At 47.5% G+C, this 27,810-nt stretch overlaps 1 protein-coding gene across 1 annotated transcript in view; it reads left to right on the top strand.

Annotated features, from left to right (window-relative positions):
* The first annotated feature begins 17,850 nt into the window (after window positions 1-17,850).
* The window catches only part of LOC137537934 (vomeronasal type-2 receptor 26-like), a 37,204-nt gene continuing 27,244 nt past the window's right edge, over window positions 17,851-27,810 (top strand). Inside the window, exon 1 of the mRNA XM_068259863.1 lies at window positions 17,851-17,957. Coding sequence (XP_068115964.1) covers window positions 17,851-17,957 — 107 coding nt within the window. The remainder of the gene's footprint in view (window positions 17,958-27,810) is intronic.

Raw genomic sequence — 27,810 nt, 5'->3', positions numbered from 1 at the left:
GCGAAGGCGGTATAAAGCGGCCCACAATGGGGTCATTGAGTAATAAGTACCAGTGTCTGGATGGTATTTGGCATACCGCCGGATGCTGCTCACAAAACCGTGTACAAAAACGTATCGACCTGTTATTGCGACTTCTCATGAGATTGAACTTGAGAGGATCCCGACGATTCATCGATTTAGCTCGGTTGTAAGCTCTACGTAGATTTCTATCAGGATATCCACATGCCCTGAATCTCTGTCTCAACTGGGCTGCCTAATCCTCGAACACCCTATCTTTAGAACAGTTACGACGCACCCGCAGGTACTGTCCCATCGGGATTTCCCCCACAGTGTGTGGAGGATGGAAACTTTCCGCATGCAGTAACGCATTACTGGCCGTCATTTTCCTATATAATTGAGTCGAGATAAACCCATCCTTATCGATGGAAATAAAGATGTCCAAAAGGGGCAGACCAGTGGGACCAATCTCCAATGTGAATCTCAAGTTCCTATCATTGTGGTTGAGAGACATTGTAAGAATTGTTCCATGAGCACGCGAGTACCCGACCATAGTATCAAGATGTCATCGATGTACCTGTGCCATGCAAGTATGTGGCACAGGTACACCGCCAAGTCTTCACTGGCAAAAAGGGAACATTCCCAATCCCCTAGTTACAGGTTTGCGTAAGACGGGGCACACGTTGTCCCCATCACTGCACCCTGCACCTGGAGGTATAGGTCCCCGTCAAATGTAAATACGTTGTTATTAAGTAAGAATTGTAACAAATCCAACAAAAAATAATTGTGACCAGCATCCTGTGTCCCCAATTCACCCAAAAAGGAGGCGACGGCCTGGACCCCGGGCCGTGGGGTAAGCTTGAGTAGAGGGCCTCAACATCAAGAGAGACCAATAGGGTCCCAGCTGGGGCCTGAAGGTCCTTCAATACTTTTAATAAATGTGTGGTATCCTTAATGTATGATGGTAAGCCCCTTACATGTGGCTGTAGATGACGATCAATATAAATACTGATCTTTTCAGTCAATGATCCCCTTCCTGACACTATTGGTCGGCCGGGTGGATGATCCAACCGCATATGCACTTTAGGAAGTGCATAGAACGTGGGAAGAAAAGGATATAATACTTTTTGGAATGTAGAAATTCTGTCATCTATCACCCCATTGCAAAGGGCATCATCGATAATTCCAAATAAACGACCTTGCCAACAATCAACTTTAGATGCCGAGACCCTCCTGTAGCACGTCCGTTGGCCCAAGATGTCCAGGCACAACGCCCAATTGTCTAATGTGGTCATAATGACCACATTCCCGCCCTTATCGGACGGCTTAACAGTCCAATCCGTGTGTTCCATAAGGAAGTCCATCGCTTCACATTTGCCCACAGTCAGATTCAACATGCCCTCCCCCCCAGGGCCAAACCTAGGAATGTCTCTTTCCACAGCCCGCATGAATGTTCGTATACCTACATTACTTAAAAGTGGTGGAAACGTCCTAGAACGATTGTATATACTCACCTGGGTAAACTCACCTGTGTAAACTCCTCAGATCCTCCCCCGTCAAAATTCCTTAAAGATGATTCTGCCTCCAAAAAATGTAGGTCCTCTAAGGCTTCATGATCACTCTGTGTCGAAACATAGGCACTATCTGCAGGTGGTGGGCACTCATTATCACGATGGTATTGCATCAAAAATAATTTCCTGCAAAATAGGTGCAGATCCACAATAAATTCTAAATGATCTAATTGTTGTACCGGGCAAAAGCCCACACCTTTACTTAATAATTCTACCACCAATTCAGGCAACACAGTGCCCGTAAGGTTGACCACCTGCAAACAGTCCTCTGCCCTGTCTGGACCCTTCGTGGGTCAGCACGTTTAAATACAACTCTCATCCAATCAGTGGCCGGCCACACTCCGCACATCCAATCAGACAGCAGCAAATCCTGCCTAAGTGTCAGCTGTAACATCAGCTGACACTGGGCTGTCAGCTGACCACAGTCAGCTGACTACTGCTTACCCTTGCAGAGGGCGCACTGAGAACGTGCCCTCCGCCTATAAGGAAGTGTGGCCAGCGTTACAGCCTGCAAGTCATCAGTGGGGAACAAGCGCCGAAACCAAGAAGTGGAGGTCTAAGCCCAGTTCTCGGCGCAACTTTCAGCATAAACAGATAAGTTCCTTACAGCACTGCTACTGAGTGAATATGCAAATTATATCTTTATGCCCCTGTAGCCAGGCTTGCATCCAGGACCACTGGTGTATAGCATGCCTATAGTTTTAAATTTTACACAGCCATATCAACCCCACAAGCAGACAGCCTGTTTCAGACTTGTGGTCCTCCTTAGTATATGGCAGGGTCAGGATTTATATGGAAGTATGATAAAGGGCTTGGACCGGTACAACAAAGTAATCAAGCAGCTTAGCTCTGGCTTACCGCCAGGGAGGTTAATGGCAATCACAGAGGTCAGACTTTTCTCATAGTTGGCCATCAGGTTTGCACTCATCTCAGAAGGGATTTGGACTCACTCCTCTTTGTGGTTCCTGCCCAAGTCAATAATGTTTTGAGGCTTATGTTTGCCAGCTCAAACCTTCAGCTCTTTTCACAGATTGTCTATTGGTTTAAGGTCTAGAGACTGACTATGTCACTGCAGGGCCTTCATGGGTTTCTTCTTGAGCCACTTCTTTGTTGCCTTGTGTTTTGGGTGATTGTCATACTGGGGTACCCATCCATGAGACATTTTCTCAATAGAAGAAGGTGCTTACCTAAGATTTGACTGCACTTTTCAATGCAGTGAAGGTGTACTGTCCCCTTACAAAAATACATACCCAAAGCTTAATGTGTCCACCTCAATGTTTGATTGTGTCGATGGTGTACTTGGGGTCATAGGCAACATTCCTTATCCAAACATGGTGACGTGAGTTGATGCCAAGGAGCTTAAATTTGGTCTCATCTGACAACACTTTCACCCAGTTCTCCTCAGGATCATTCAGATGTGCATTAGCAAACTGCAGACAAGCCTGTACATGGGCTGTCCTGGGCAGGGTGACCTTGCAGGCTCTACAAGATTTGAGTCCTTCACGGCGTAGTGTGTTACCAATTGTTTTCTTGGTGACTATGGTCCCAGCTGCCCTGCGATCATTGGTAGGTTCTAGCTGTGAAATTCTAGGCTGCTTTGTCACCAATCTCATGATCATTGCAACTCCATAAGGTAAGATCTTTCATGGATCAACAGACTGAAGAAGTTTGACAGTAATTTTGTGTTTTCCCCATTTGCAAATTACAATCTCACCTTCTCACCAAGCTCTTTGATAGTCTTGTAGCCCAGTCTTGCATTATGCAGGTCTACAAAATTGTCTGTGACATCCCTGGACAGCTATCTTGGCCATGGTAGCTAGCATGGAATCTAATGGATTGATTGATTGATTGATTGATTGGTTTTGTGGATATGTGTCCTTTATACAGGTCAAGTAACAAGTTGAGATTAGAAGCACTCCCTTACAGAAGGTATTCCTAATCTCAGCTCATTGCCAGCATACAGGAAAGACACCTGGGAGCCTGCAGGTTAATAGGGGATCAAATACTTATTTCACTCATTAAAATGCATCTCAAGCTCCGACTTTGGAGCACTGGGGATTTGAGGGTTCTTTCGTTGTCAAATACTTCTTTCCTTCACTGTAAGTGTGCTTCCAGGACTCTCATTGGAAAGTTATTGCTTTAAAAATAAATACCCCCAAAAATGTAAAGACAGCCAATATACATTGGACAGAATATTTTCTTTTCTCTTTTACATTTCTAAAGGTTAAATTACAAATAGAAATGTTATTTCTTGGCCTGTTCTCTGGCTTCCAATGATGAGCATTCAGGAATACAGAAAACACTCAGCGAGTCTCTAAATCCAGACCTGTGTGCTTTATAAAATGAGGAGATTACTCTCTCCCATACTGCACTGACTCTCCTGCTGTCACTGTGATGTGGGCTTCCCTGCGGCTGCACTTCTTAAATTTCATAGTAAGAACCTTTATGTCTGTCACATATCACATCATTCAAACAACAGTCACGAAGCAGTGTCTGATCCTCCTCTGTGTAACATTCAGGATCTCTGCTGTCCACACAAAGCAAGCAGCATGCTCTCTGGAGTTTAAGAGAATTGTTCAGAATTATGAATATTTTAAGGAAGGTGATGTTATCATCGGAGGAGTGCTCACTGTGAGCTTCAATCTATTACATAATGACAGAATTGACATGTGTGTCAGGTGAGTGTTACTGTAGGAGGAGATCTGAGTAAGGATCAGCTTCCAAATTCCATGACATACAAAAATCGAAAGTCTGCAGAATACTGAATTATAGAGACTCTGACATTTTTGTCCAATCACAAGCCAATTAGAAAATGTAGAGGTATACTGTGGTTGCCAAACGGATGTGTGGATTACGCATGATAGCGTACATCCTTCAACAAATAGCTGATTCCACAAAGAAATGGCGGGGGTTACAATTAGCTAACTTTTTCGACCAAAAGAACAAAAAATACATTTTGCTGAAATTGGAAAGTCGGAAGACACCGCAGAAATCCAAAAGATCCTTTTCGGAATGCGGAATTCCATCAGAATGAGAAATCGGCATTTCCAACCATTTCCTATTATTATTATTTATTGTATTTATAAAGCGCCAGCATATTACGCAACCCTGCGCAATAGATAAATAGGTTAACATACAAGGTAGGACATGCAAGGATCTCACAACAAAACAAGATCATGCAAATGATTTAATAACAGTAGTTCCGTGTCTGGTCAAAAAAGAGACTGTTCTAGTCCAAAAGAGGGGTGACAGACAGTAAGATTGCATAATCAAGCTAGAAACGCCAGGGGGAAGGGCCCTGCCAGAGACTTACAATCTAAAGGGTGAGGGTAGAGACAATAAGTGTGTCTGTTGAGAGGGTGCCCAGCAGAACATATTATGGTACTGATGTCAGTGGGTTACGGGAGCATGAAAATGTGAGTCTTGAGGGCTCTTTTGAAGGTATTAATGGTGGGGGTGAGTCTGATGGCTGGTGGGAGCGAGTTCCAGAGAGTGGGAGCAGCCCTAGTGAAGTGCTGCAATCCTGCATGGGAGTGAGACATGCGTGGTGCGACCAGGAACCAGTGTTGCTTGCGAATTTTTGCCAAAGCCATTTTCGAAAATGAAAATAGTATTTATTTTCGCGAAAATTCGGCGAAAAGAATATTTGCATTTTCGTTCATCACTGCCAGGAACCAGTTGGAGGATCAGGGGGCGGTATGTGCCTATGGCCAAGATCTGAGATGTAGGTTGGGCAGGTCTTCTGCACCAATTTGTAGGCCAACCACAGAAATTTGAAATTGATCCTGAAGTGGATGGAGATCCAGTGGAGGGCTTTAAAGAGGGGAGTTGTAGAGGTGCTGTGAAGGGGGGCAATGCGGTTAGAGGGGAGGCCAGACAAAAGAGAATTGCAATACTCTAGGTGGGTGATGACAAGGGCATGGATGAGGAGTTTGGTGGTTTCAAGGGGCAGGTAGGAGCGGATCCTGGAGATGTTGTGGAGGTGGAAGTTACAAGATCGGGCAATACTTTGGAAGTGGGGTGCAAAGGAAAGTGCAGAGTCTGAGATCTGCCTCTTCCTAATTCTGTTGTACACATCTAAGATTCAGATCCTTACCTCTACTGAGATTAAGCATGATGGTTAAGACTAGTGTATATGCTTTTCTGAAACTCTTTGCATGTATTTTAATGTAAACTTGTAATGCCTAGTACACATCATGCAATTTCTGGTCAGAAAGATGGGCCAAATCGATTATTTCTGACAAGTCTGATATGATTTTGATCGTTTTTCTGATCAATTTTGTATAGAAGTGATCTGAAAAAACAAACGGAAATCAGATTGGACCTGTTGGATATAATCCATTCAACCCGTCTATCTGATAGGAAATTGCATGGTGTATAACAAGCATTAGCCCTTCCATCCAAATTACAACCACCTCCGTTACTACCCATTCCCCTGACCCCTGAGGGTGCACTTCTAATGACATTGTTGCATGCACCAGGTATGGGCATAGCCGGGGTTCTGCAGAAATCCTATGGTAGTGGTTGGGACGGTGGGGCAAATCAAATGTGCTGACTGAAGTATTAACAGCTGGGAGCTGAGCATCAGGGAGCTGAGTCATTAGAGGGGAGATGAGCACTAGAGAGTAGAGATGACCCGAAACTCCAATTTTTGGATCACGAGCCGGGTTCGCAAACCTACCGCGAAAGTTCATTCGCGCAAACTTTCGCGAACCGCAATAGACTTCAATGGGGAGGCGAACTTTGAAAGCTAGAAACACTTATGCTGGCCACAAAAGTGATGGAAAAAATGTTTCAAGGGGTCTAACACCTGGAGGGGGGCATAGATGAGTGGGATACATGCCAAAAGTCCCGGGGAAAAATCTGGATTTGACGCAAAGCAGCGTTTTAAGGGCAGAAATCACAGTGAATGCTAAATTGCAGGCCTAAAGTGCTTTGAAACATCTTGCACGTGTATACATCAATCAGGGAGTGTAATTAGAGTACTGCTTCACACTGACACATAGTGATGCTCATCTGAGCTAGGATATCCGAGGTACTCGGATATCCTAGCTCTTTTTTCACTATTCGAGCTCGAATAGCGAGCTCGAATAGTATTAGCTATCCGGGCTGTGCTATCCGAGCGCACTCGGATAGCAAGCAGCTATCCGGAGATATCCTAGCTATCCGAGCTCGGATAGCGTCACGAGCTCGGATAGTGTCACGACAGACGTCACCTCGAGTCCTCACAAGCGAATCAGAGGGCTCCCAGCCCTCTGACTGCAGCCAATCACAGAGGGGGAGCCTAGCCAAGCCCCCCTCTATAAATAGCGAACGCCATCTTGCCTCACTCGTCCTGCTTGCGACTTACTGACTGATTGTACTGAGAGAACTGCTCCAGTGCTTTTTGTCTGTGTGCAAGTGCATTGCTATTGTTCTAAACCTAGCGTTTTTACACTCCAACACTTGATCTTCAACTGTATTGCTTTGTATTGTAGATAGATTGTATTTTAGGCAGTTTAGGTTGTGTGATTAGGGACTAGGGAGGGAGAGTCTGTCACTGGTGCTGCTGCTGCAGGCCTGCAGTTAGCAGCTAGGCCCTGTGCCTGCCCTGCTCTGTGCTCTTGCTCTAGTCTCTAGTTACCTCACCTCACCTGTGCTCTCACCTGTCAGGAGGTGGACGTGCGTGAGAGAGCTCCTGGTCTTCCAGGGGAGGCCTTGTTGCTTGGAGGCTTGATCCAACTTCTGGGCACTTTTTCTGGGAATATTTCCACCTGAGGTCCCTGCTCCGGGCCTGTGCCGGGCAGGGACTTTTCCTGTACTAACTGGCCGCTCCAGGCATGGAGCGGCCAGCTCATTCCCCCCCCCCCCCTACCGCTTCCACTACTCACCTGGGGGAAGAGGAGGATTCCTCGTCGGAGGAAAATATCGCTTTGAATGCCGTGGCTTGGGTGAAGGCTGCGAAGAAATGTGAAGAGACACTTTCACAACTAAGGTACAGTTTCGCCAAGGCCAAGTTTAGGTACGGGCTCAAGTGGAAGCCAGAGTACCTATGGCAAGACGACGAACTGTTAGACCTAAGACAGCAGATTATAGCTCAGAAGGCAAGACTCACCGAGTTGGAAGCCATTGGAGGACCTTTCGCTGAGCAATTAGGCTATAGAAAACGCTTCAAGTCTATGCTGAAACCTGAAACAGATATAGATGACAGCGATACGGAGGAAGACTGTATAGTGGTAGAAGATGAGTGCACCCCTCCGGAGAGACCACCATGGATCAAAACTGAGCTTTCCTAGTCACAGATCCCACCTGGACAAGGTGATCCCATGGAGGAGGAAGAGGTGCCGGAATCTGAGGAAGAAGTGGTGGTGAGTGATGCAGAGCAAATACCTGGTCCTGTGGCGGGTGTCCGTGGGAGTGCCAGCGGTGCTTGTGCTGCTGCCCCCGCTGCCGGGGGTCTTGGTGGCATGGAAAATGCTGCTGGGGCCTGTGGTGTGGCAGGGGGTGGTGGTGCAAGTGCTGTGGTCGCAGCTACCACGCTCCCCTCTGTAATACCTGGAGGGGATAGTGTGGCTGGAGCTGCGGCAGCCTCCCCGGGCGCCCACATGGCTTCCCCTCCTGCTGTGGCCTTGGGTCCTGTGTTGGGGTCACTTACTGTGCCTGACGTGGGGTCCTGGGTAAGGCAGGGGGGGGCGTGTGCCAGGGGCTACAGGGAACGCTCTCCGCATCGCAGCAGGGCTTCCCAAGATGGCGCCGGCTCTAGGAGCGGTGTCCTGACCACGTCGACCAAACTTCCTGTCTGTAAAACGGAAGTGACGCAAGCGGCAAAAAGTCCGCATCAATCCGGAATTTCCATTGACGGTAATGACGCCGAACGCGTACTTCATGGCGGTTTTGAAGCGGCTGAAAGTCCGCATACATCTGGGAACCCCATTGAAGATAATGAGCCTGAACGCGGACTTTCCGGTAACGCTAATCCAACCCAGTCTCCGCATACAGACGGAAACTCTATGGAAGTCAAGGCAGATGAATGCGGAAACAAGACTGAACAGGCGGAGAGTCTATCAGGAGGAGGAATTCCGCCCCTGGAAGTGAAAAGAGATGCAGGGGAAGCGGAGGAATTGTCTGTCTTACCAAAAGAGGTGGATCCCGAGGAGGGGAATGCAGATGAGGAGGAAGTGACTATTTCTGTGCAAAGGAATCCATCCGGGCATGGGAATAGCCAGGCAACGACAGCAAAGGAACCCGCAGGGATGCAGGGGATGCCAGAAGATTCTGGGTCTATTAGCCATGGACTTTTGGTCTCTGTTTCTGACGGAGATTTGAACAAGGATCTTGTGCAAATGGCCGGGCAACCCTGTCTCAAGATGGACTTGTCAGTGGAGGAATTCACTGAGGAAGATTTTGCCCAAAATCAAAGTTTGGAGTTTCCTGAATTATCCATGAACGTTGCAGAGACCGGGTCTGAACAACTAGCCCAAGAGTTATGCCCCGAGGATTCGGGCATAACTCGGGCAGCAGTGGTCCTGAGGAGCAGAGTGGAACCGAGGAAGATGGTGAGACAAAAACTCTAATATCTTCAAAACAAAAGACAAAAAAAGGGAAAAAAAGGAAAAATAAGATTAGTAAGGTTAAAAAACTTGATATTGATATTGGTAGGGGTGGTAGGAGACACAAGGGGATCTCTGCTTCAATGTGTGTGGATGAAACTGATGTGTCCTCTGTAGAGGCCCAGGGTGGTGGGGGGGAGAGTGGTCAGGGTGGGCGGGGGTCCCCTACCTTTGTACAAGAGGTGGAGGGTGGGGAAATTCTGCTAACCAAAGGAGATCAAGGAACGTCCAAGGGGGAAGGTTATAGAGATCTTGATGTGTTATTCGAAAGGAATCTTTTTTCTGATTTTTATCCAGATGATGAGAATAAAGGAAAAGAAGGGGGGAAGAAAAAAGCGAAGAAAAAATATCCGGAGCCCCCACCAGTTGTATTGGAGGATTTGGTGACGGAATTCAAGTCCGCCAATACTACATACAGGTTGGAAAAGACCAGGCTGGTTATAATCAATGAGCACCCTGGTGAGGCCGTTACCCACTCGGTGGAACCAGGGGGACACTACGAGGGTCTATACCTGGTGGGCATGGGTGACCCTGACTGCGGGCGACAGCTAGAATTCAGGGCCGATGGAAAAAAAGTCGTAGTGGAGAATGAGATCTTCAAAAGATTTGATTTCAGTGGTAAAATTGAATGGATGGAAACTATCTTTGGTCTAGGGCCCAATGCCCCCAGGTATGGGCCTTCTCCTCCCCCTGTTTCCACTGAGGTTAGGCCTGACCAAGGTATCCTTGAAGGGGGGTTTAGGCCCGCAGATCTTTATGCTATTCTGGCTCCAGGGGACCCTCCGTTGTACTACGATGTGTCCTTCCTCTCCCAACAGGGCATGGAGTCTTTTCTAGAAGAGCGATTAAAAGAGTCTGTTGGAAATGAATGGCACGGTTTTCAGGTGATTCCATTGTCTAGGCAATCATTGGAGAGGAAGGCACACATTGTGGTGCAGAACGAGAGCATCCCGGTCCGGGACCTGATGACTTGGGTCCAACATTACGCGGACATAATGTCCCCGCCGCATAAGGTCCTGGATGAGCTCGGGATATGGTGGGGGGAGTATGAGGTGGCGATCAAGCTCCATGTAAAGGAGGGGGTCGTCACCCATATTTCCCGTTCCGCCCTCATAGGGCGGGAGAAGATTATCACATATTACCCGGGCCAGCCCAGGACCTGCAACAGGTGCGGGAAGCGGGGACATTTGGCCAGCGGCTGCCCGGATCCGAGGTGCAGTCGTTGCCAGGAATTTGGGCACTCCGCGTCCTCGTGTAAGAGGATAAAATGCAATTTCTGTTTTGAATTCGGCCATCCTTACACGGAGTGCCTGACTTCCTGGATGACAATGCCCTAGGATCTGCAGAGAGCCTTGTTAGCTAATATGGAAGAGAGCCAGGAAGTCTCAGTGTCTACCCCCAGTGTGTCTGTTCAGTCTGCCTCAGCACTAAATGTGTCTACGTCTGTTGTTACCTCGTCACTTGTTGCCCCTTCCTCTGGTTCTCTTTCAGCCGGCAGGGCCTCAAATAGGCAGCGTGGACCTGAGTCATCGGCTTCCGCCCGGGGTGCTGCTCAGGGTGACAGCAACCCTCCTCCCAAGGAGCAACGACTCAAACCTGCGAGGAGTAGGGGAGGAGGAGTTCTTAGACCTCTCTCTGCTGCTCCTGCGGAGGAACCCCTGAAGGTTCCCCAACCCACTCCCAGGAGGACGAAGGTCCCTCCTACCACCGGTTCTCCAACAGGTGGCCCTAATCTGCCCCCTCCCACCCCTGCCCCCTCAGCCCCTGCTGTGTCCCCTTCCCCTCCTGAGGGCCAGGCCTCTGCTGCCCCTCCTCCCTCCTCTGGTCCCCCAGCCCCTGTTGTGTCCCTTCCTCCCCCTGGTCCCCCAGCCCCTGATGTATCCCTCCCCCTCCCTGAGTCCCCAGCCCCGGTAGCTCCTCCCCCTCTCCCTGACCCCCCTGACCCTGTCCTACCTCCTTCCCCTCCCCATGTCCAATCCACCTCTGAAGGTGCCTTTGTTTCAACTTGTCCTATCCCGACCACATACGCATTTTCAAGCCCCATGCCGACTAATGCGGCCTTTTCTCCCTCGAGCCGAAAGTTCCTATCCCAGGATGAGCTAGATTACCTGGAACAACGGCTCAAAATAAAGAAAAAGAAGGGAGTAAAGCCCATAACTAAACCCCTCCCTGAAGAAAAAAGGGAGGCCAATAGGGCAGCTGCCTCTTAGAGAAGGCAGAAGAGTAAAGATTTGAGTTTGGCAAATCGTTTTGAGGTGCTGGCCACCTCTCCCCTTGCCTCGGAAGAGGAAGGGATGGTCACTGAAAGTTCAGTTCCCGGTAAGGGGGCATTGTAGTTGTGTTAGTGTTTCTTTCTTTTAGTAAACGTTGTCTTTCTTATTTTCTTCATTGTCTGTGTCTAAAGAAGTACAAAGGGAAACCTTAAATTATTCTGATGGCAGTTCCCCCACCACTCATGTTGGCAACGATCAACGTTGCCAGCATTAAAATGACCAGAGCTCGAAAATTGGCTTTCTCGATTTTGGCTGCCCATGAGGCTGACGTGTTGTTCCTGCAGGAGACCAGGCTCACCTCTGCGGCTGATCTCTGGTTAGCTGAGAGGGACTGGGTGTTTGGTCCGAGTTTTTGGTCTCTTGCGTGAGAGCCTGGTAGTGGTGTGGCGGTCCTTTTTAGGGCCGACATGGTAACGTGCCGGCGAGTAATTGAGGTAGAGATGGGTAGGTGTCTGGTCTTAGACGTCTGCATGAAGGGGCAGGATCTCAGGCTGATTAACATCTATGCCGACCCCAAATGTTTGGGGGCGAGAAAGCGCCTCTTTATGCAGATCAGGCCATTCCTTTTTTCAGCCTATCCTGTGATCCTGGGTGGTGATTTCAACACCATCACTAGGGCCAAGGACAGGGCAAGGGCCCAGGTCCGGATAGGTACAGATAGTACGTATTTAGTTAAGCTAGTTAGTGAGGCTGATCTGGTGGATGTGCACGTTCGTCACTCCCCGGATCTCACGGGTTTCACCTTTTATAGAGGTAGCTGTAGGTCTAGGTTAGATAGGTTTTTTGTTTCGGAGAGCCTCATCACTTCAACTCCTAAGTTGTTGGCGGTGGAGTTCTCCGATCACGTTATTCTGTCGGTGGGCTTGAATGCTTCAGATGCTCCTCCCAGAGGACGGGGTATTTGGAGGATGAATTCGACCCTGCTACTGGAAGATGAGGTGAGACGATCCTTTGAGGAGTTTTTTCAAGCACAGGTTTCCATCCTGGACTGTTTTGACAATAGGTCTGAGTGGTGGGAAGAGGTCAAAAGACGTAGTGTTGGACTCTTCAAGGGTCTAGCATCTCGTATAAGTATTGATAGAAATCTCGCTTACCGGCGGCTAAGGGAGAGGTTGACTGTCCTCGTCTCTGAGGGCGGAGATCCGGGGGAGATCTCCGAGGTCAAACTTCAACTCAAGCAGCAGCAATACGACCGGCTGGCTTCTTTGGCTCTGGAAAGGGATCATGGTAAATACCGCTCGCCGGACCCTTATCAGAGTTTTAAACAAAGTGCGGCGCTTAAGACGGTCATTGGTCTCAGGGATGCCTCGGGGTCTCTGGCGAAGTCCAGGTCGGGGATCCTAGGCATCGCTAGAGAGTTTGATGCTGACTTGCTTGGGGAGAAGCCACTTGATCAGGCGAGGATGGAGGACTTCTTGGTCTCCACACCAGGTCTGGGAGATGTTGACATTTCTGCCCTAGATTTGACCTCAGAGATCACCGCAGATGAAGTAGCAAGGGCCATTGGTGGCATTGCGCCTAAAAAGACTCCGGGTCCGTATGGACTGACGGCTGAGTTTTACAAGGCCTTCGTGTCCATCTTGGCCCCTCAATTGGCCGGTGCTTTCAATGATTGCCTTGCTGAGGGCCAGTTACCACCCTCCATGAGGCAATCTGCGGTGATCCTGTTGTCAAAAGGTCGTGACCCTGAGATGATTGAGAATTGGCGTCCCATCAGCCTTCTCAACGTCGACAGGAAGATCTTGGCAAAAGTTTTATTCTGGCGATTGTCCCAGGTGACAGATGTGCTTTCCCGCCATCAGCACTGCTCTGTTGTGGGTAGGAGTACGCTCTCAGCATTGTTGGCTGTCCGGGAGGGCCTGGAGCGGTGCAGGGCTGAGGGTTGGGGAAAATACTTGCTGACGTTGGACCAGTCTAAGGCTTTTGATCGAGTCAATCACCAGTACCTATGGCGGCTACTTACTGTGTACGGTTTGCAGGGGAGGTTTGTTGATTGGCTACAGACTTTGTACAGAGAGGCAGAAAGTTTCATGTTGATCAATGGATGGGTCGGCCGGCCTTTCGAGGTGAGCTCGGGGGTCCGCCAGGGGTGTCCGTTGAGTTCCTTACTGTACGTGTTTGCCATCGACCCTTTCGGGAGGAGGCTAGATGGCAGCGTGCTTAGTGGGGTTCCGGCCGGCATCTCTGGGAGCCCATCTCTGAAGGTGGTAGCCTACGCTGACGATGTTACTGTGGTGATCTCTGATGCAGAGTAGGCGTCGGTGGTTGCTGATGAGATCGCCAAGTATTCGTTGGCGTCTGGTTCAAAGATCAATCCAGATAAATGTGAGACGTTTTGGATGGGAAAAATTGGAGAGTCCTTTCAACTTCCCGGATCCTTTCCCATGCCTCAAGAAGAAATTAAAATCCTCGGCATCAAATTCGGCCTAGGCGATTATGGCCTGCGAAATTGGGAGAGCAAGCTGTCTGATGTCGACAGAAAAGTGGTACGCTGGAAAGGTTGGAGTTTGACCTTCAGGGAAAGAGTTGACTTGATCAAAAGCTACTGGTGCCAATATTGTTATATGTCAGCTATGTCGCGATTTTGCCAGCATCTCTGTACACCAGGGTCAATAGTTTGTTTTTGCTAATGTTGTGGGGAAACAGGCTGAACCTGGTGCGTAGAAATGTCACCTACAAAACTAGGCGGGAGGGTGGCTTAGGCATGGTCATCCCGATTGTGTTTTTCTCTCTAATTTTTATTAAACACAATATTGGTAGCATACTGTTAGAGAGCGCTCCTAGTTGGGTAGAGATCTTACAGACTTGGTGTGAGCCTTACCTTAGAGAATGGAAGAGCGGTGGCCCAGTGAAGAGTCTGAGAATACGTCGTGGCTATCTTCTGGCCTATGTCTTACCGTGCATGAAGAAACTGCTGCAGTGGGGATTGATGGTGGAGGACATCAGATCGGTCGACAGGAAAGCCCTGTTGGCTAGGGTGATGGACTCACACTTTCATGACTCACTGGCCTTGAGGGATTGCCCAGGCACAATTTTGGAGGACGGTTTGCGTTTGTTGAATTCATCGCGGGTTCCGAACAAATTGTGGGACATCGCCTGGCTCACCTTCCAGGGTAAGCTCTATGTTGGGGGGAACGTGAAGTGTCGGGATGCGGCAAACCGTGCGTGTCCTCGGCAGGAGTGCCCTGTTGAGGAGACCATGGACCATTTCCTGATGTCATGTCCTTTCAACATAGAGGTGTATGAACAAGTGGGGAGGGCCGTGAATATCCCGTTCCTGGCGCATCTCAGTTATGCCGAGTGGGCCTATGGGGCTTTCAATCAGCGCCAGGGATATGATTTGTGCACATTATATGTAGTTAGTTTAGTGGTTAGGAGACACTTATGGTTGGCACGGTGTGATTTAGCTATCAGGAAGCAACTCTTGCCCGTCCAGGTGGTGGTGAGCAACATTCTAGGTGAGGTGGGGAGCATTCGGTACTTGGAGAGGAAGAAACTGGGGAGAGGGGCTTGGGTTCTTGCGTGGCAGAACATCAAGCCTCCTTGAACTGGTGGAAGTCTCTCCTGGGTGCAGAGCTATTCTATTTCTTTTCTTTTTCACCGTAGTTTCTTGATTTTTTCTAGTATTTTTGAAGTCTGGCCGCAGGCACAAGGGGAGTGTCCCTTTGTGCTTCTTTTTTACCTGTTGGTGAGGTCTTGTCTTGTCGGGGGATTTATTTTTGGTTTTTGTCCCGTATTATGTAGGTCCTCAGTCTTATGTCGTTTTCATTATGCGAGCGTAAAAGTCTCGCGGTATGCATGTGGAATGTATGGCGTGATGTAGGTTGTTGTCTTCACCTTTTTGGGTGGTGGTATATGTTATATGTCTTTTATTTTTTCCTTTATATTTTTTGTCTCGTTGTTTGCATGGCGTAGTGTAGGTGTTGACATGAGTTCTTTTTTGGGTGGTGGTTAGTGTTATGTGTTTTTTTTTTTCTCTCTTTGTCTGGTTGTCCTGTTGTTTTGAATGTGAATGCGTGATGTCCTCTCACCAGTTGATTTTGGGTACACTATTTCTATATGGAGTGGCTTGTCCTAGATTTGTTTGTGTAATTATGGAGTACGAATTATGCTGAATTAGTTTGCACTTTCTATTTTGTTCAAACTGTGGCAGTTTGTTGGGATAGATTATCCTATGACTCTCTTGTTTATATAAGATGTGTTGCATACTTTTATTTTCTTACTATATTGTATGCTATGCGTTGTCATGCTTGGATTTAATGGCATATTTTTATCCTACTTATTTATTGTATGCCACTTGAGTTTTTCTTTAATAAAAAAAGTTCACCTGTCCTTACTGTACTACTTGTGTTAGATAGATATTGTACTATTTTATAGTTAGCAAGGCCCAGCTTTACTGCTATACCTGTCCTGCTGTATCTGCTCTCTGTAATCTAGTCACACCTGTTGTATTATTTAGCTGGATTCTTCTATTGTTTAGTTAGCAGTACTGTAGTGTACTGTACTCTAGTCTGTGTATAGGTACCGTCCGTCACTGCGTTACCTAGGGTCTTTGTGTGGGCAGTGCACATCTGCGCTGTCCGCACCCTCTCGTTAGTGCTACACCCGTCCTTTTGTTTATATATTACTTCTATTGTGTATTTGCTGACTTGTACTGTAGTCTGTGTATAGGGACACCGTCAGTCAGCATCAGCTAGGGTCTTTGTGTGCGCAGTGCGCACTCTCTCGTTAGTGCTACACCGATCTCTGCTGTAGAGTACACCTGTCCGTCACCTCACGCACCCACCACCACCAGTCCCACCCCATTAAAGTACCCCACTTGTCCCACCCGCCTATACATAACTTTTTTTTTTCATTTGTATAATATTAAAAATATACGATGTCTGGCACTGGCAGCTGCGGTTTGGGCAGGGGCAGCAAGGGCAGCAAGGGCATCGGCAAGAGAGGAGGTCATGGGCCTGGCAGCCGCGCCACCACCACCACCATGCGCAGTTCTGCGTCTGCACCAGTGGCTATTCCGCCATTAGCCACTGGCCGTGGACGCCTTGGCCGCCCAACAGCTGGGAGTCACACTGCAGAGACACAACAGCAGCAGCAGCGCGTGGCGCAGATGTTCCTCCCACCGCCAGGTCGTAGCCGTCCTATTGAGGAGAAGGACGCAGACTCTATGGTGGAACTGATGGTGGATGAGCAGGCCACCATTAGCTCTGGAACCGAGTCCTCCATCACTCCTGTTCGCAAGAGCAGCAGCAGCCGCCCAGCACTGCCTGGGGAGGAGGAGTGCAGTTCTCCAGCCCCAGCGGGCAACACCAGCACCCTGTCACTCAGCACCTTCTTATCCCCAAGCACAGCGGGGCTATGGAGTGCTGTTGCGGCAGAATTGGCAATCCAGGAGGAAGAAATGCTGATGGGCACTTTGAGGGATGATGCTTTGGACAGTCAGACAGTGGTGACTGTCTCTCAGCCCATGCATGCAGAAGGGGAGTTTGTGGGGTCATCCCAGCAGGACATGTTTGCGGAGGGGGAGGATGATGATGACAGGGTGAAGGACAAAGACTGGGTGCAAGGTCCTGGGAGTGGGGATGTCATCAGCTCGGAGGAGGATGCGTCTGTGGGCCTTGCTAGAAGGATCAGCATCGCAGGCATGGGCAGGATCACAAGTGGGCGTGGTATGCAGGCCACACATCGTGCTGATCCGGAGAGTTCTGCCAGTGCCACCACCAGCCGCACCAAGAACCCCCCCCAACCACCACAGGGAGACCAGCAGCAGCAGCAGCACCTTCGAGCCGAAGGGGCAACTTCACCTCCCCAATTTGGAATTTTTTCACCCTGCCATATGTGGAGTGCAAGTATGCCACCTGCAACCAGTGCCGCCAGCAGCTCAGCAGAGGGAAGGAGCCCTCTGCGTGTGGCACCACCTCTCTGGTGAACCATCTGGCAGGGAAACACTTTCATGAGCATGAGGAGTTCATGAAGTTGAAGGAAGCTGGCAGTGGCAGTGGCAGACCCGCCACCACTGCGAAGCCGTCGGCAGCAGCCACCCGCCCTCCTCCACCTCCTCCAGCAGCACCAGCAGGAGTGCGTCAGAAATGCACTGCCCCTCCTCCCTCTGCAACTCCTGCCGCCAACACTGAGGCCTGTTCTGGCAGCCAGTCCTCAGTGGCCTGCTCTGCTCCCTCCAGTGATTCCCGTGCCAGCAAAAGGCGTCGCCAGACCCTGCTCAGCGACACCATCCAGGGGGTGGTCAGGGTTCTGCCTCCCAGCAGCCGTCGCGTGTGTCAGCTGAATGGCTTGCTGGCACGGGCCCTGTGCTCCCAACTCCTGCCTTATTCCCTTGTGCAGGAGGGGAGCGACATGCGTGCGCTCCTGATGTGTGCAGCCCCCGATTGGCCAATCCCCAGTCGACATTATTTTGCACGCATGGCCATCCCTGCACTTCACCGCTCTGTGATGGCCAATGTCAGGAGAGGGCTGGAGCACGCCGTGGTTCAACAGGTCCACGTCACCATGGCCTCGTGGAGCAGCCGGTTTGGAACAGGCCGCTATCTGTCCTTCACCGCGCATTGGGTCAGCTTGGTGGAAGGGGGTGAGGAGGGGGGAGCAGCATCGGGCACTGTCAGAGCAGCAGCAGCAACAACGCAGTGGGTGGTGCCACCATGCAGGGTCAGCGGAATTGCAGCAGGTTCCTCTGATCCGCTTCCATCCTCCGGCACACCAGCCCAAACCCCCCGCCTCAGCAGCAGTGTGAAGCCCCGCCACTGCCAAGCACTGCTGGAATTGGTCAGCCTGGGGAAGACCAAACTGATGGCGAACCATGTCCTGGCCAAACTCCAAAAGCAGGAGAGGAATTGGCTGACCCCCAGAGGCCTCAGAGTCGAAGAGGTGGTGTCCGACAATGGGGCAAACCTGGTTGCTGCAATCAGCAGGGGAGACCAGACCCACATCGCCTGCCTGGCGCACGTCCTGAACCTGGTAGTCCAAAAGTTCCTGCATACCTACCAGGGGATGGACTGACTCCTTGAGGTGGCAAGGAAGGTTGTGCGTCATTTCCAGCACTCGCCTGCAGCCGTAGCGAGCCTGGAAGAGGTGCAGAAGGAGCTGCACCTGCCACAGCACCGGCTCATGATCGATGTTCCAACTTGCTGGAACTCCACCCTGGCGATGTTGGAGCGTCTGGTTGAACAGAGGCAGGCTGTCAGCCAGTATCTTGCACGGGCAACAGTTGCCTCCATCACTGCAACTGGGCGTGCCGCCACCAACCTCCCATCCATCATCTCCACGGAGGACTGGGGGCACATGCAGCAGGTGTGCTCAGTGCTGGCACCCTTCCTGCAGGCCCCCAACATGGTAAGCAGGGACCATGCAATGGTGTGCGAGTGGGTCCCCTTGGTGTGTGTGCTGGACAGGGCCCTGTATGCACTGCTGGAAGAGGGAGCGGCAGCCTTGGACCAGCAGGAGCTGCAGGCAGCTTCACAGGCCACCTCTGAGGAGGAGGGCTTGGAGTTGGTGGAGGTCCCTGACCTTGCTGCTGATGAGGGGGAGCAGCAGAGCGCAGCTGGACTGGTGTGGGGGTGGAGAGAGGATGAAGTGGAGGAGGCAGAGGAAAAGGAGGACAGCACTGTCGGCTCTGGGGCTGCCAATGATGTGCCAGCAGACGTGGCCAGACTCTTCCCAATGGCAGCGCACAGGCTGAGGTGCCTGCGCAAGGACCCAAGGGTCATCCAGATGAAGCAGAGGGAGGACATCTGGATCTGCATGATGCTGGACCCACGTCTGAAGGGGAAGCTCAGCCAGTTCCTGCCTGCAGGAGGAGACCATGCGCAACAAATAAGGGATATGCAGCTGTCCCTTGTTGAGCGCTTGGAGGAAGCCTTCCCTCAGCCATCCACCCCCACTGTCCAGCCAGCACAGAGGCAGCAGCAGGTGCCTGCATCCACCAGCAGCAAGCGCACGCGCACCACAGACCTGCTGTCTCTGACCAACGAGCTCTACATGAGTGTAGAGCTGCCAAGGACTAGAGAGGAGGTGCCTGCAGCAGCATCCTTCTCCAGTCACAGGCAGCGCTTGACCCGCATGCTGGCTGACTACATGGCGTCCTTCAGCGGGCTTGACAGCGTTGCCCCTGTTGATCCCATGGAGTATTGGGTCAAGCACCTGCCGATCTGGAGCGAGCTTGCGCAGTACGCCCAGGAAGTGCTCTCCTGCCCCCCTTCTAGCGTACTGTCGGAGCGTTGCTTCAGTGCAGCCGGTGGAGTCGTCACTGAGAAGCGATCTCGTCTGTCTCACAAGTCTGTGGACAGACTGACGTTTCTCAAAATGAACCAGGCTTGGGTGGAAGGCGAATTCCTGGCCCCTGTTGTCGGCGAGAGGGGGACATGAAGTGGCGCACACACATTACACCTGCTGCTGCTGCTGTATTTCTTCCTGCTGTCTGTGTCTCCACTGCCTGGGAACACATTACAAGGTGCTGCTGCCCATGCGCCACCAGCTATTACGCTCAAAAATAGCTGCATCAATTTGAAAAAAAAAAAATTGTAATTAATTTAGAGGTGTCCGGGTTGAAAACTTTGCTGTCCCAATTGTGCATTGGACACAATGTGGGCTTCACGACCGCTGTCTGGAACCTCATGCTGTTTATTTACGGCCCTGGAACCACCGCTAGGACCCAGGGCCTTTTATGTCTCGCTGCCTGCCCTCCTGCTGCTTGCTGCCAGTCTGCCACACACTCATCCTCCTCACGCTGCCTGCTGCTGTATTTCCTCCTGCTGTCTGTGTCTCCACTGCCAGGGAACACATTACAAGGAGCTGCTGCCCATGCGCCACCAGCTATTACGCTCAAAAATAGCTGCATAAATTTGAAAAAAAAATTGTAATTAATTTAGAGGTGTCCGGGTTGAAAACTGTGCTGTCCCAATTGTGCATTGGATACAATGTGGGCTTCACGACCGCTGTCTGGAACCTCATGCTGTTTATTTACGGCCCTGGTACCACCGCTCGGAACCAGGGCCTATTATGTCAGTCACATCACACTGCCTGACACACACTACTCCTCCTCCTGTAGCTGCATTGAGCTTCTGCTGTCTGTGTGCTGCTACCACTGCCAGGGAGAACAGAAGAATAACTATTTTTCTGCTGCCACCCACTCTCCTACCAGCTATTAAATTTACCTCACTACAACTTGCAACTACTTCCTCCTCCTGCTGATGTCTGTGTTTTACCACCGCCAGGGTACACAGAAAAAGGCGCTGTGGCTTGCAATGTGCCACTACCTACCTATTATGCCATCAACACAAATATAACTATGGTGTTGTTATTAAAATAAAATATTTCCACATATGAAGTAAAAAAAAATATTACAAAAGAAAGGAAAACCAAGACACATAATATAATGATAGAGAAGAAGAGGAAGAAGAAGAAGATAGAGAAGAAGAAGATATAGAAGAAGAAGATATAGAAGAAGAAGATGAAGAAAATATAGAAGAAGAAGATATAGAAGAAGAAGACGAAGAAGAAGAAGATATAGAAGAAGAAGACGAAGAAGAAGAAGATATAGAAGAAGAAGAAGATATAGAAGAAGAAGAAGATATAGAAGAAGAAGAAGATATAGAAGAAGAAGAATATATAGAAGAAGAAGAAGAAGAACATATAGAAGAAGAAGAAGAAGATATTGAAGAAAAAGAAGAAGAAGAAGATATAGAAGAAGATATAGAAGAAGAAGAAGAAGAAGATATAGAAGAAGAAGAAGAAGAAGAAGAAGATATAGAAGAAGAAGATATAGAAGAAGAAGATATAGAAGAAGATGAAGAAGAAGAAGAAGATATAGAAGAAGAAGAAGATATAGAAGAAGAAGAAGATATAGAAGAAGAAGAAGATATAGAAGAAGAAGAAGAACATATAGAAGAAGAAGAAGAAGATATTGAAGAAAAAGAAGAAGAAGAAGATATAGAAGAAGATATAGAAGAAGAAGAAGAAGAAGATATAGAAGAAGAAGAAGAAGAAGAAGAAGAAGATATAGAAGAAGAAGATATAGAAGAAGAAGATATAGAAGAAGATGAAGAAGAAGAAGAAGATATAGAAGAAGAAAAAGATAATTGAAGAAGATACAAGAAGTAGAAGATGAAGAAGATTCGAGTAGAAGAAGATATAGAAGAAGAAGAAAAATAAGAAGATATAGAAGAAGAAGATATATAAGAAGAAGATGAAGACGACGTAAATGAAGACTTCCAACAACCATTTTGGACACACCTTCTCATGCAAACACTTTTCATGAAGTTAATTTACTATTTTTGATACCTTTTTTATAACTACTACATCGCCACATAATCACTTGATGTTTTTCTTCATAAAAAAGGTGGTTTCATGCATCATTGACCTCCAATACAAGTTTTAAAAGCTATTTAAGGCCAGCTTGAATATTTTACTCGAATACAGACTCAGATAGTGACGTCGGATATCCGAGGTCGAATCGGATATTCGATTAACTCGAATATCGAACTTCGAGTGAATTCGGATAGTTTTCTATCCGAATTCGACCAAACTTGAATAGGATAATGAGGTATCCGATCAACACTGCTTGTATTCCAAAGAGGTATTGGTGGGTATCCCGTTCATTTCTGAGCAGTAGATTTTTGTCCCATCAGCTGGAGTATACGCAGTAAAGTAACCTCTGTCAATCTGACTGTGTTCCCCTCTGCCAGGACACCAGGTGAAACTGGCTAGTACTGCGGCATCCCATGCAGTCGCCCTGTAGAGGGGTATATAGTGTCACAGGACACTAAATTTACACTATTATCGAAACTATTAAATTACTACTTTACATTGTATCAAAATGCCATATCCTTAGTGTTGTCTTGTGAAAAGAGATAATAAAATATTTACAAAATTGTGAATAGTGTACCCACTTTTGGAAGATACTGTATACATTTATGAGGATTGTTTAATCACTTAGGTTTTCCCACGTACGCACGCAGGCCCATATGCAATTAACTTTGTCTAGTCTAGTTAGGAACGCCCCCGGTGGGCGTTTTGCAGGAGTTCTTCTCGTGCTAGGGATGCCCCTACCCTTCAAGATTGTCGAGAAGCTGAATGTCGCCAATTTCAGGGGTCACAGCATGGCGCAGGGGTGGCAGAGAGCTGTGCAAAAGGGACACAGAGGCATGTGGTGGACAAAGGAACATGCCTCTTTGTCCCATCTGCCCTTTCCTGCACCACCTGGGGTACACTTTAATATTATTTTAGTCTACTGTTCTTTCATTCTCCTGTTCTTTTTACTTCTTTCAGTAATTTGTTGATTGCAGAGTTGCCTGTTGCTTGCTACATCCCATTGGACTACCAAAGACATTACAAGCTTTTACCGTACCAAGGCATAAACAAATACCACTGCTGGGCATCAGTGCCGCACCACCACTCCCTGCCAAGCACTGCCATGATAGATTATATGGAGCTCTGTACAATTTTCTGCTTGAAATTGTCAATTGCACTAAAAATAATATAAAACAGCTACTACTAAAAACTTGAATAAGAAATTATTATCTAAGCAACAACAAAATTTACAAAAATACAGAGAGATAATTTTGTTTATTCAGTCCCAGTGGTCCTACTGCATCAAAAAAGGAAATCCAGTAACTTTCCCTACGTCAATCTTTTTATGCCAGTCATATACCCTTCTATCTCTAGTAACCTTTTCCACCCAAAAGAATCTCAACTGCGAGGAATCCCCTTCATGTACCTACATGTGCAGTGGGATGCGAAAGTTTGGGCAATGTAGTTAATCGTCATGATTTTCCTGTATAAATCGTTGGTTGTTACGATAAAAAATGTCTGTTAAATATAATAATATAGGAGAAACACACAGTGATATTTGAGAAGTGAAATGAAGTTTATTGCATTTACAGAAAGTGTGCAATAATTGTTTAAACAAAATTAGGCAGGTGCATAAATTTGGGCACCACAAAAAATAAATGAAATCAATATTTAGTAGATCCTTCTTTTGCAGAAATTACAGCCTCTAAACACTCCCTGTAGGTTCCAATGATAGTCTGGATTCTGGTTGAAGGTATTTTGAACGATTCCTCTTTACAAAACATATCTAGTACATTCAGGTTTGATGGCTTCCGAGCATGGACAGCTCTCTTTAACTCACAGATTTTCAATTATATCCAGGTCTGGGGACTGAGATGGCCATTCCAGAATGCTGTACTTGTTCCTCTGCATGAATGCATTAGTGGATTTTGAGCAGTGTTTAGGGTTATTGTCTTGTTGAAAGATTCAGCCCCGGCGCAGCTTCAGCTTTGTCACTGATTCCTGGACATTGGTCTCCAAAATCTGCTGAGACTGAGTGGAATCCATGCTTCCCTCAACTTTGACAACATTCCCAGTCCCTGCACTGGCCACACAGCCCCACAGCATGATGGAACCACCTCCATATTTTACTGTAGGTAGCAGGTGTTTTTCTTGAAATGCTGTGTTGTTTTTTCTCTGTGCATAATGCCCCTTGTTTTGCTCAAATAACTCAATTTTAGTTTCAGCAGTCCACAGCACCTTATTCCAAAATGAAGCTGGCTTGTACAAATGTGCTTTAGCATGCCTCAACCGGCTCTGTTTGTGCTGTAGGTGGAGAAAAGGCTTCCTTTGCATACAGCATCTCCTTGTGTACAGTGTGCAGCATGGTTGAATGATTCCAATCGAGATAGCTTGCGCTCAGTCCATACAACCAATGGGGGAACTTGCTTCTGCAAGATTTCTCCTGGCACGGAGACACCTCAGAATTCAAAGGAGATAAAAGAAAAGATAGTGCAGACTGCTAAAAAACTTTCTTGGCACCCAGCTGGTGTAAGGGTGCCAAGAAAGTTTTTTAGCAGTCTGCACTATCTTTTCTTTTATCTCCTTTGAATTCTGAGGTGTCTCCGTGCCCAGGAGAAATCTTGCAGAAGCAAGTTCCCCCATTGGTTGTATGGACTGAGCGCAAGCTATCTCGATTGGAAACATTTTTACACTGGATTGGTAACTGTATATAGCGCGCACCACCTATTACGTGTAATCCTGTAGCGCTGTGACACTGTGGGTTTGAATGGTTGAATGATGCACAGTGACTCCATCTGCAGCAAGATGATGTTGTAGGTCTTTGGTGCTGTTCTGTGGGTTGACTCTGACTGTTCTCACCATTCGTTGCTTCTGTTTATCCGAGATTTTTCTTGATCTGCCACTTAGAGCCTTAACTTGAACTGAGCCTGTGGTCTCCCATTTCCTCAATATGTTCCTAACTGTGGAAACAGACAGCTGAAATTTCTGAGACAGCTTTCTGCATCCGTCCCCTAAGCCATGATGGTGACCAATCTTTGTCTTCAGGTCATTTGAGAGTTGTTTTGAGACCCCCCATGTTGCTACTCTTCAGAGAAGAATTTAAAAAAAGGAAGGAAACTTAAATTGACCCTCTTAAATACCCTTTCTTATAATTGGATTCACCTGTGTATGTAGGTCAGGGGTCACTGAGCTTACAAAGTCAATCTGAGTTCCAATAATTAGTTATAAGGGTTTTGGAATCAATAAAATGACAACAGTGCCCAAATGTATGCACCTGCCTAATTTATTTAAACAATTATTGTGCACTTTCTGTAAATCCAATAAACTTAATTTTACTGCTCAAATATCACTATGTGTGTGTCTCCTATATGATATATTTAACTGACATTTTTTATCGTAACAACCATAACTTTTGCATCCCACTGTACCTTTAATTCTGCCAGTCGCGGCCAGTCTGTGCAAGAGGAAGAGCGCTCTCTACATATATCTCCAGCGGCTGCACTTCTATAAGGCGCACTTCTCTTGTGCAGACTGGCTGCAACTGATGAAACTAATGGGACCCGATACTGAAGCTGCTGGCAGCGGAAGACAGCGGAGAGGGAGCGATCCGTGCGCATGGGGCTGGAGGAAGCCCCAGGTATATATGAAACTTTATTTTTATTTGGTCTCTGGTTTCCTTTAAAAAGCAATTTATTGTCAAGTTTAAAAATATCACCTAGCAGAAAACTCAGGAGAAAAAGTTAATTGCATATGGGGCACTGTGTATAGGTTGATCTTTTAAGTTAGGCACCTTTTTGTAAGAAATACATGGGAACATCTGACATTTTTACTCAATAGTTTATCCTCCTGAAGCAGCCACCAATTGTCCTTAATTGACTTTTTAATCCTATCAAAAATTGGTGAGAAGGTAAAATGAATAAAGAATCTATTTTGTGTGGATTTTACTTCATGTTTTTAAAATGAACTTCTATCCCTGTTTGCTTCTGTCGCAAATCTCTCTGTTATGGTATCCGGTCTATACCCTCTTTTTTAATCTTTCATGCAATTTTTATGACTGTTCTCCAAAGTCCACCCAAGTAGTCACATTTTTTCTAAGATGAAGGAACTGGCTAAATGTTAGGCTTCGGACAGTAGACGGGGATGGTAGTTTGAGGCATGAAGTATACAATTAACCACAGTTGGCTTCCTAACGCTCTTAGTGACCATGGAACCACCACAAAAATTGATTGGTCCCCTTAGGAATGTGTAAGGGACATATTTACATAATTATTGTTGATAAACAACATAAGCTCCTCAAAATGTACATGTCCCCCTCCCACACCAACAGGATGTCATCAATATAATGGATCCAGAGTTTGATCTGCCCCAGGAACTGTAAAGATGTAGTTGTCATCCCAGTGGCCCAAGAGGCTGGCATAGGTGGGGGCCACCAGAATCCCTATAGCCATGATGACCTCCTGATGGTAGCACTGGGGGTCACACAGGAATGAGTTTCTGGTGAGTACAAACTCCAGACCTGCCAACAAGAACCACCTTTCAATTTCTGACTGAATAAGGAGCAGGAACAAACTTTTTACTGCCCTAAGGCCGTCCACATGAAAAATGTTACTATAGAGGGAAACCACATCAGTTGTGGCCAGATGATATGAGAATTGTAACTCAAATGAACCCAGGGTGCTTAAAACCTCCAAGCTGTCTCCTACAAATAATGGGTTGGATTTCAACAGAGGCCTAAGTTTGAATTCCAGGTACTGGGACCTATACTCTGTCAGTGAGCCTGTAGCCAAAACGATAGACCTACCAGGAGGCCTAGCGAGGCATTTGTGTATTTTAGGAATACAGTACCAAACTGGACTTCTAGGATGTTGAAGAAAAAGATTTTTTGATGTTGTCCTATCCAAGGACCCCCTGATATGGCTTTAATAAGAAGTCTCCTTTAGCTTCTGCTGATATTCCAAGGTAGGATCATGAGGCAACTTGATATACGTAGATCTGTCTTCTAATTGTCTAAAGCACTCCTTCCTATAATCTTCTATTTTGGCATATAGTGGGAGCCTCCATGTTTTACTACTTGTGGATGACGCTTCAGGTACCTGTAAACAGATCTCCTTAGCAATGAGAATAGGATGGGAGGGGCACTAGGGTGGTCATAGCTGACATTATGCTAGATTATAGGTTGTTTTAGGAATGCTCCGCCTGCTGGCTGCTGATTGGCAGCCTTCCTCACGGGCAACATCCGTTTCCTGATATTGGAACACATGGAGTGTCCAGGATTTTACATCTAGGAAGAGCAGCGTGCAGTGATGGTGTTCTGGCATGTACAGCTGCGGCTTAATTAAGTCAATGGTTTGTGCACTATTTAAGGGTCTAAAGTTGGGGATCTCATTGTCCTGACGAAGCACGGTGTGTGGGTGCGAAACGGCTGTCAACCTCTGTGCATGCTGTGCTATCTCTCTCTCTATGGTGGAATGTACCATTCTTACAAGAAGTAAGAAAATGCAATAATTTTCACCTACTTTTTGGTAGATTTTCAATTGCAGCATTCTGAAAGGTTATTTAAAAGAGATCAAATATTTTCTCCTAGGCGGAAATTTAGGAGAAAAAGTGAATTGAATAAGGGTCAGGGGGTTGATGCATGAAGCTGGGGTAATATTGCTGTGCGCAGACATGGCACAACAATATCGCCATTAGTACCGGCAACAGGTTATCGCACGTTGCACTATTAGCGTAAGCCGCAGTACTTGAGCACCGTGATCATTGCCTTGGAAATGTGCATTATGAATTCCATTACAGTAGCAATGCTCAAATGACTTGAGTACCACGGGTTGCTCTAATAGCAAAACTCACAGTAACCAGTAGTAACGGTAACAGCCAGTAGTAACAGTAAAATGGTGTGCTATCTGCACACAGCAATATTACTGCACCTACTTGCATCATTCAACCCCATAGTCTCATTATAAAGCTTTTCTATGTTTTTGTAGTATGCTTTTTTTAAACACATATCAATGCATTGTCAGATTCATACATTTCCTTTTGTGGAGGTGGCCTAATGCATTTATTTATTTAGTTATTGTAATT

This window comes from Hyperolius riggenbachi, chromosome 11, assembly GCF_040937935.1.
Source record: "Hyperolius riggenbachi isolate aHypRig1 chromosome 11, aHypRig1.pri, whole genome shotgun sequence".
Lineage (NCBI taxonomy): Eukaryota > Metazoa > Chordata > Amphibia > Anura > Hyperoliidae > Hyperolius > Hyperolius riggenbachi.
Note: the sequence above shows the minus strand (reverse complement) of the source record. Positions and strands in the feature narration are given on the sequence as shown.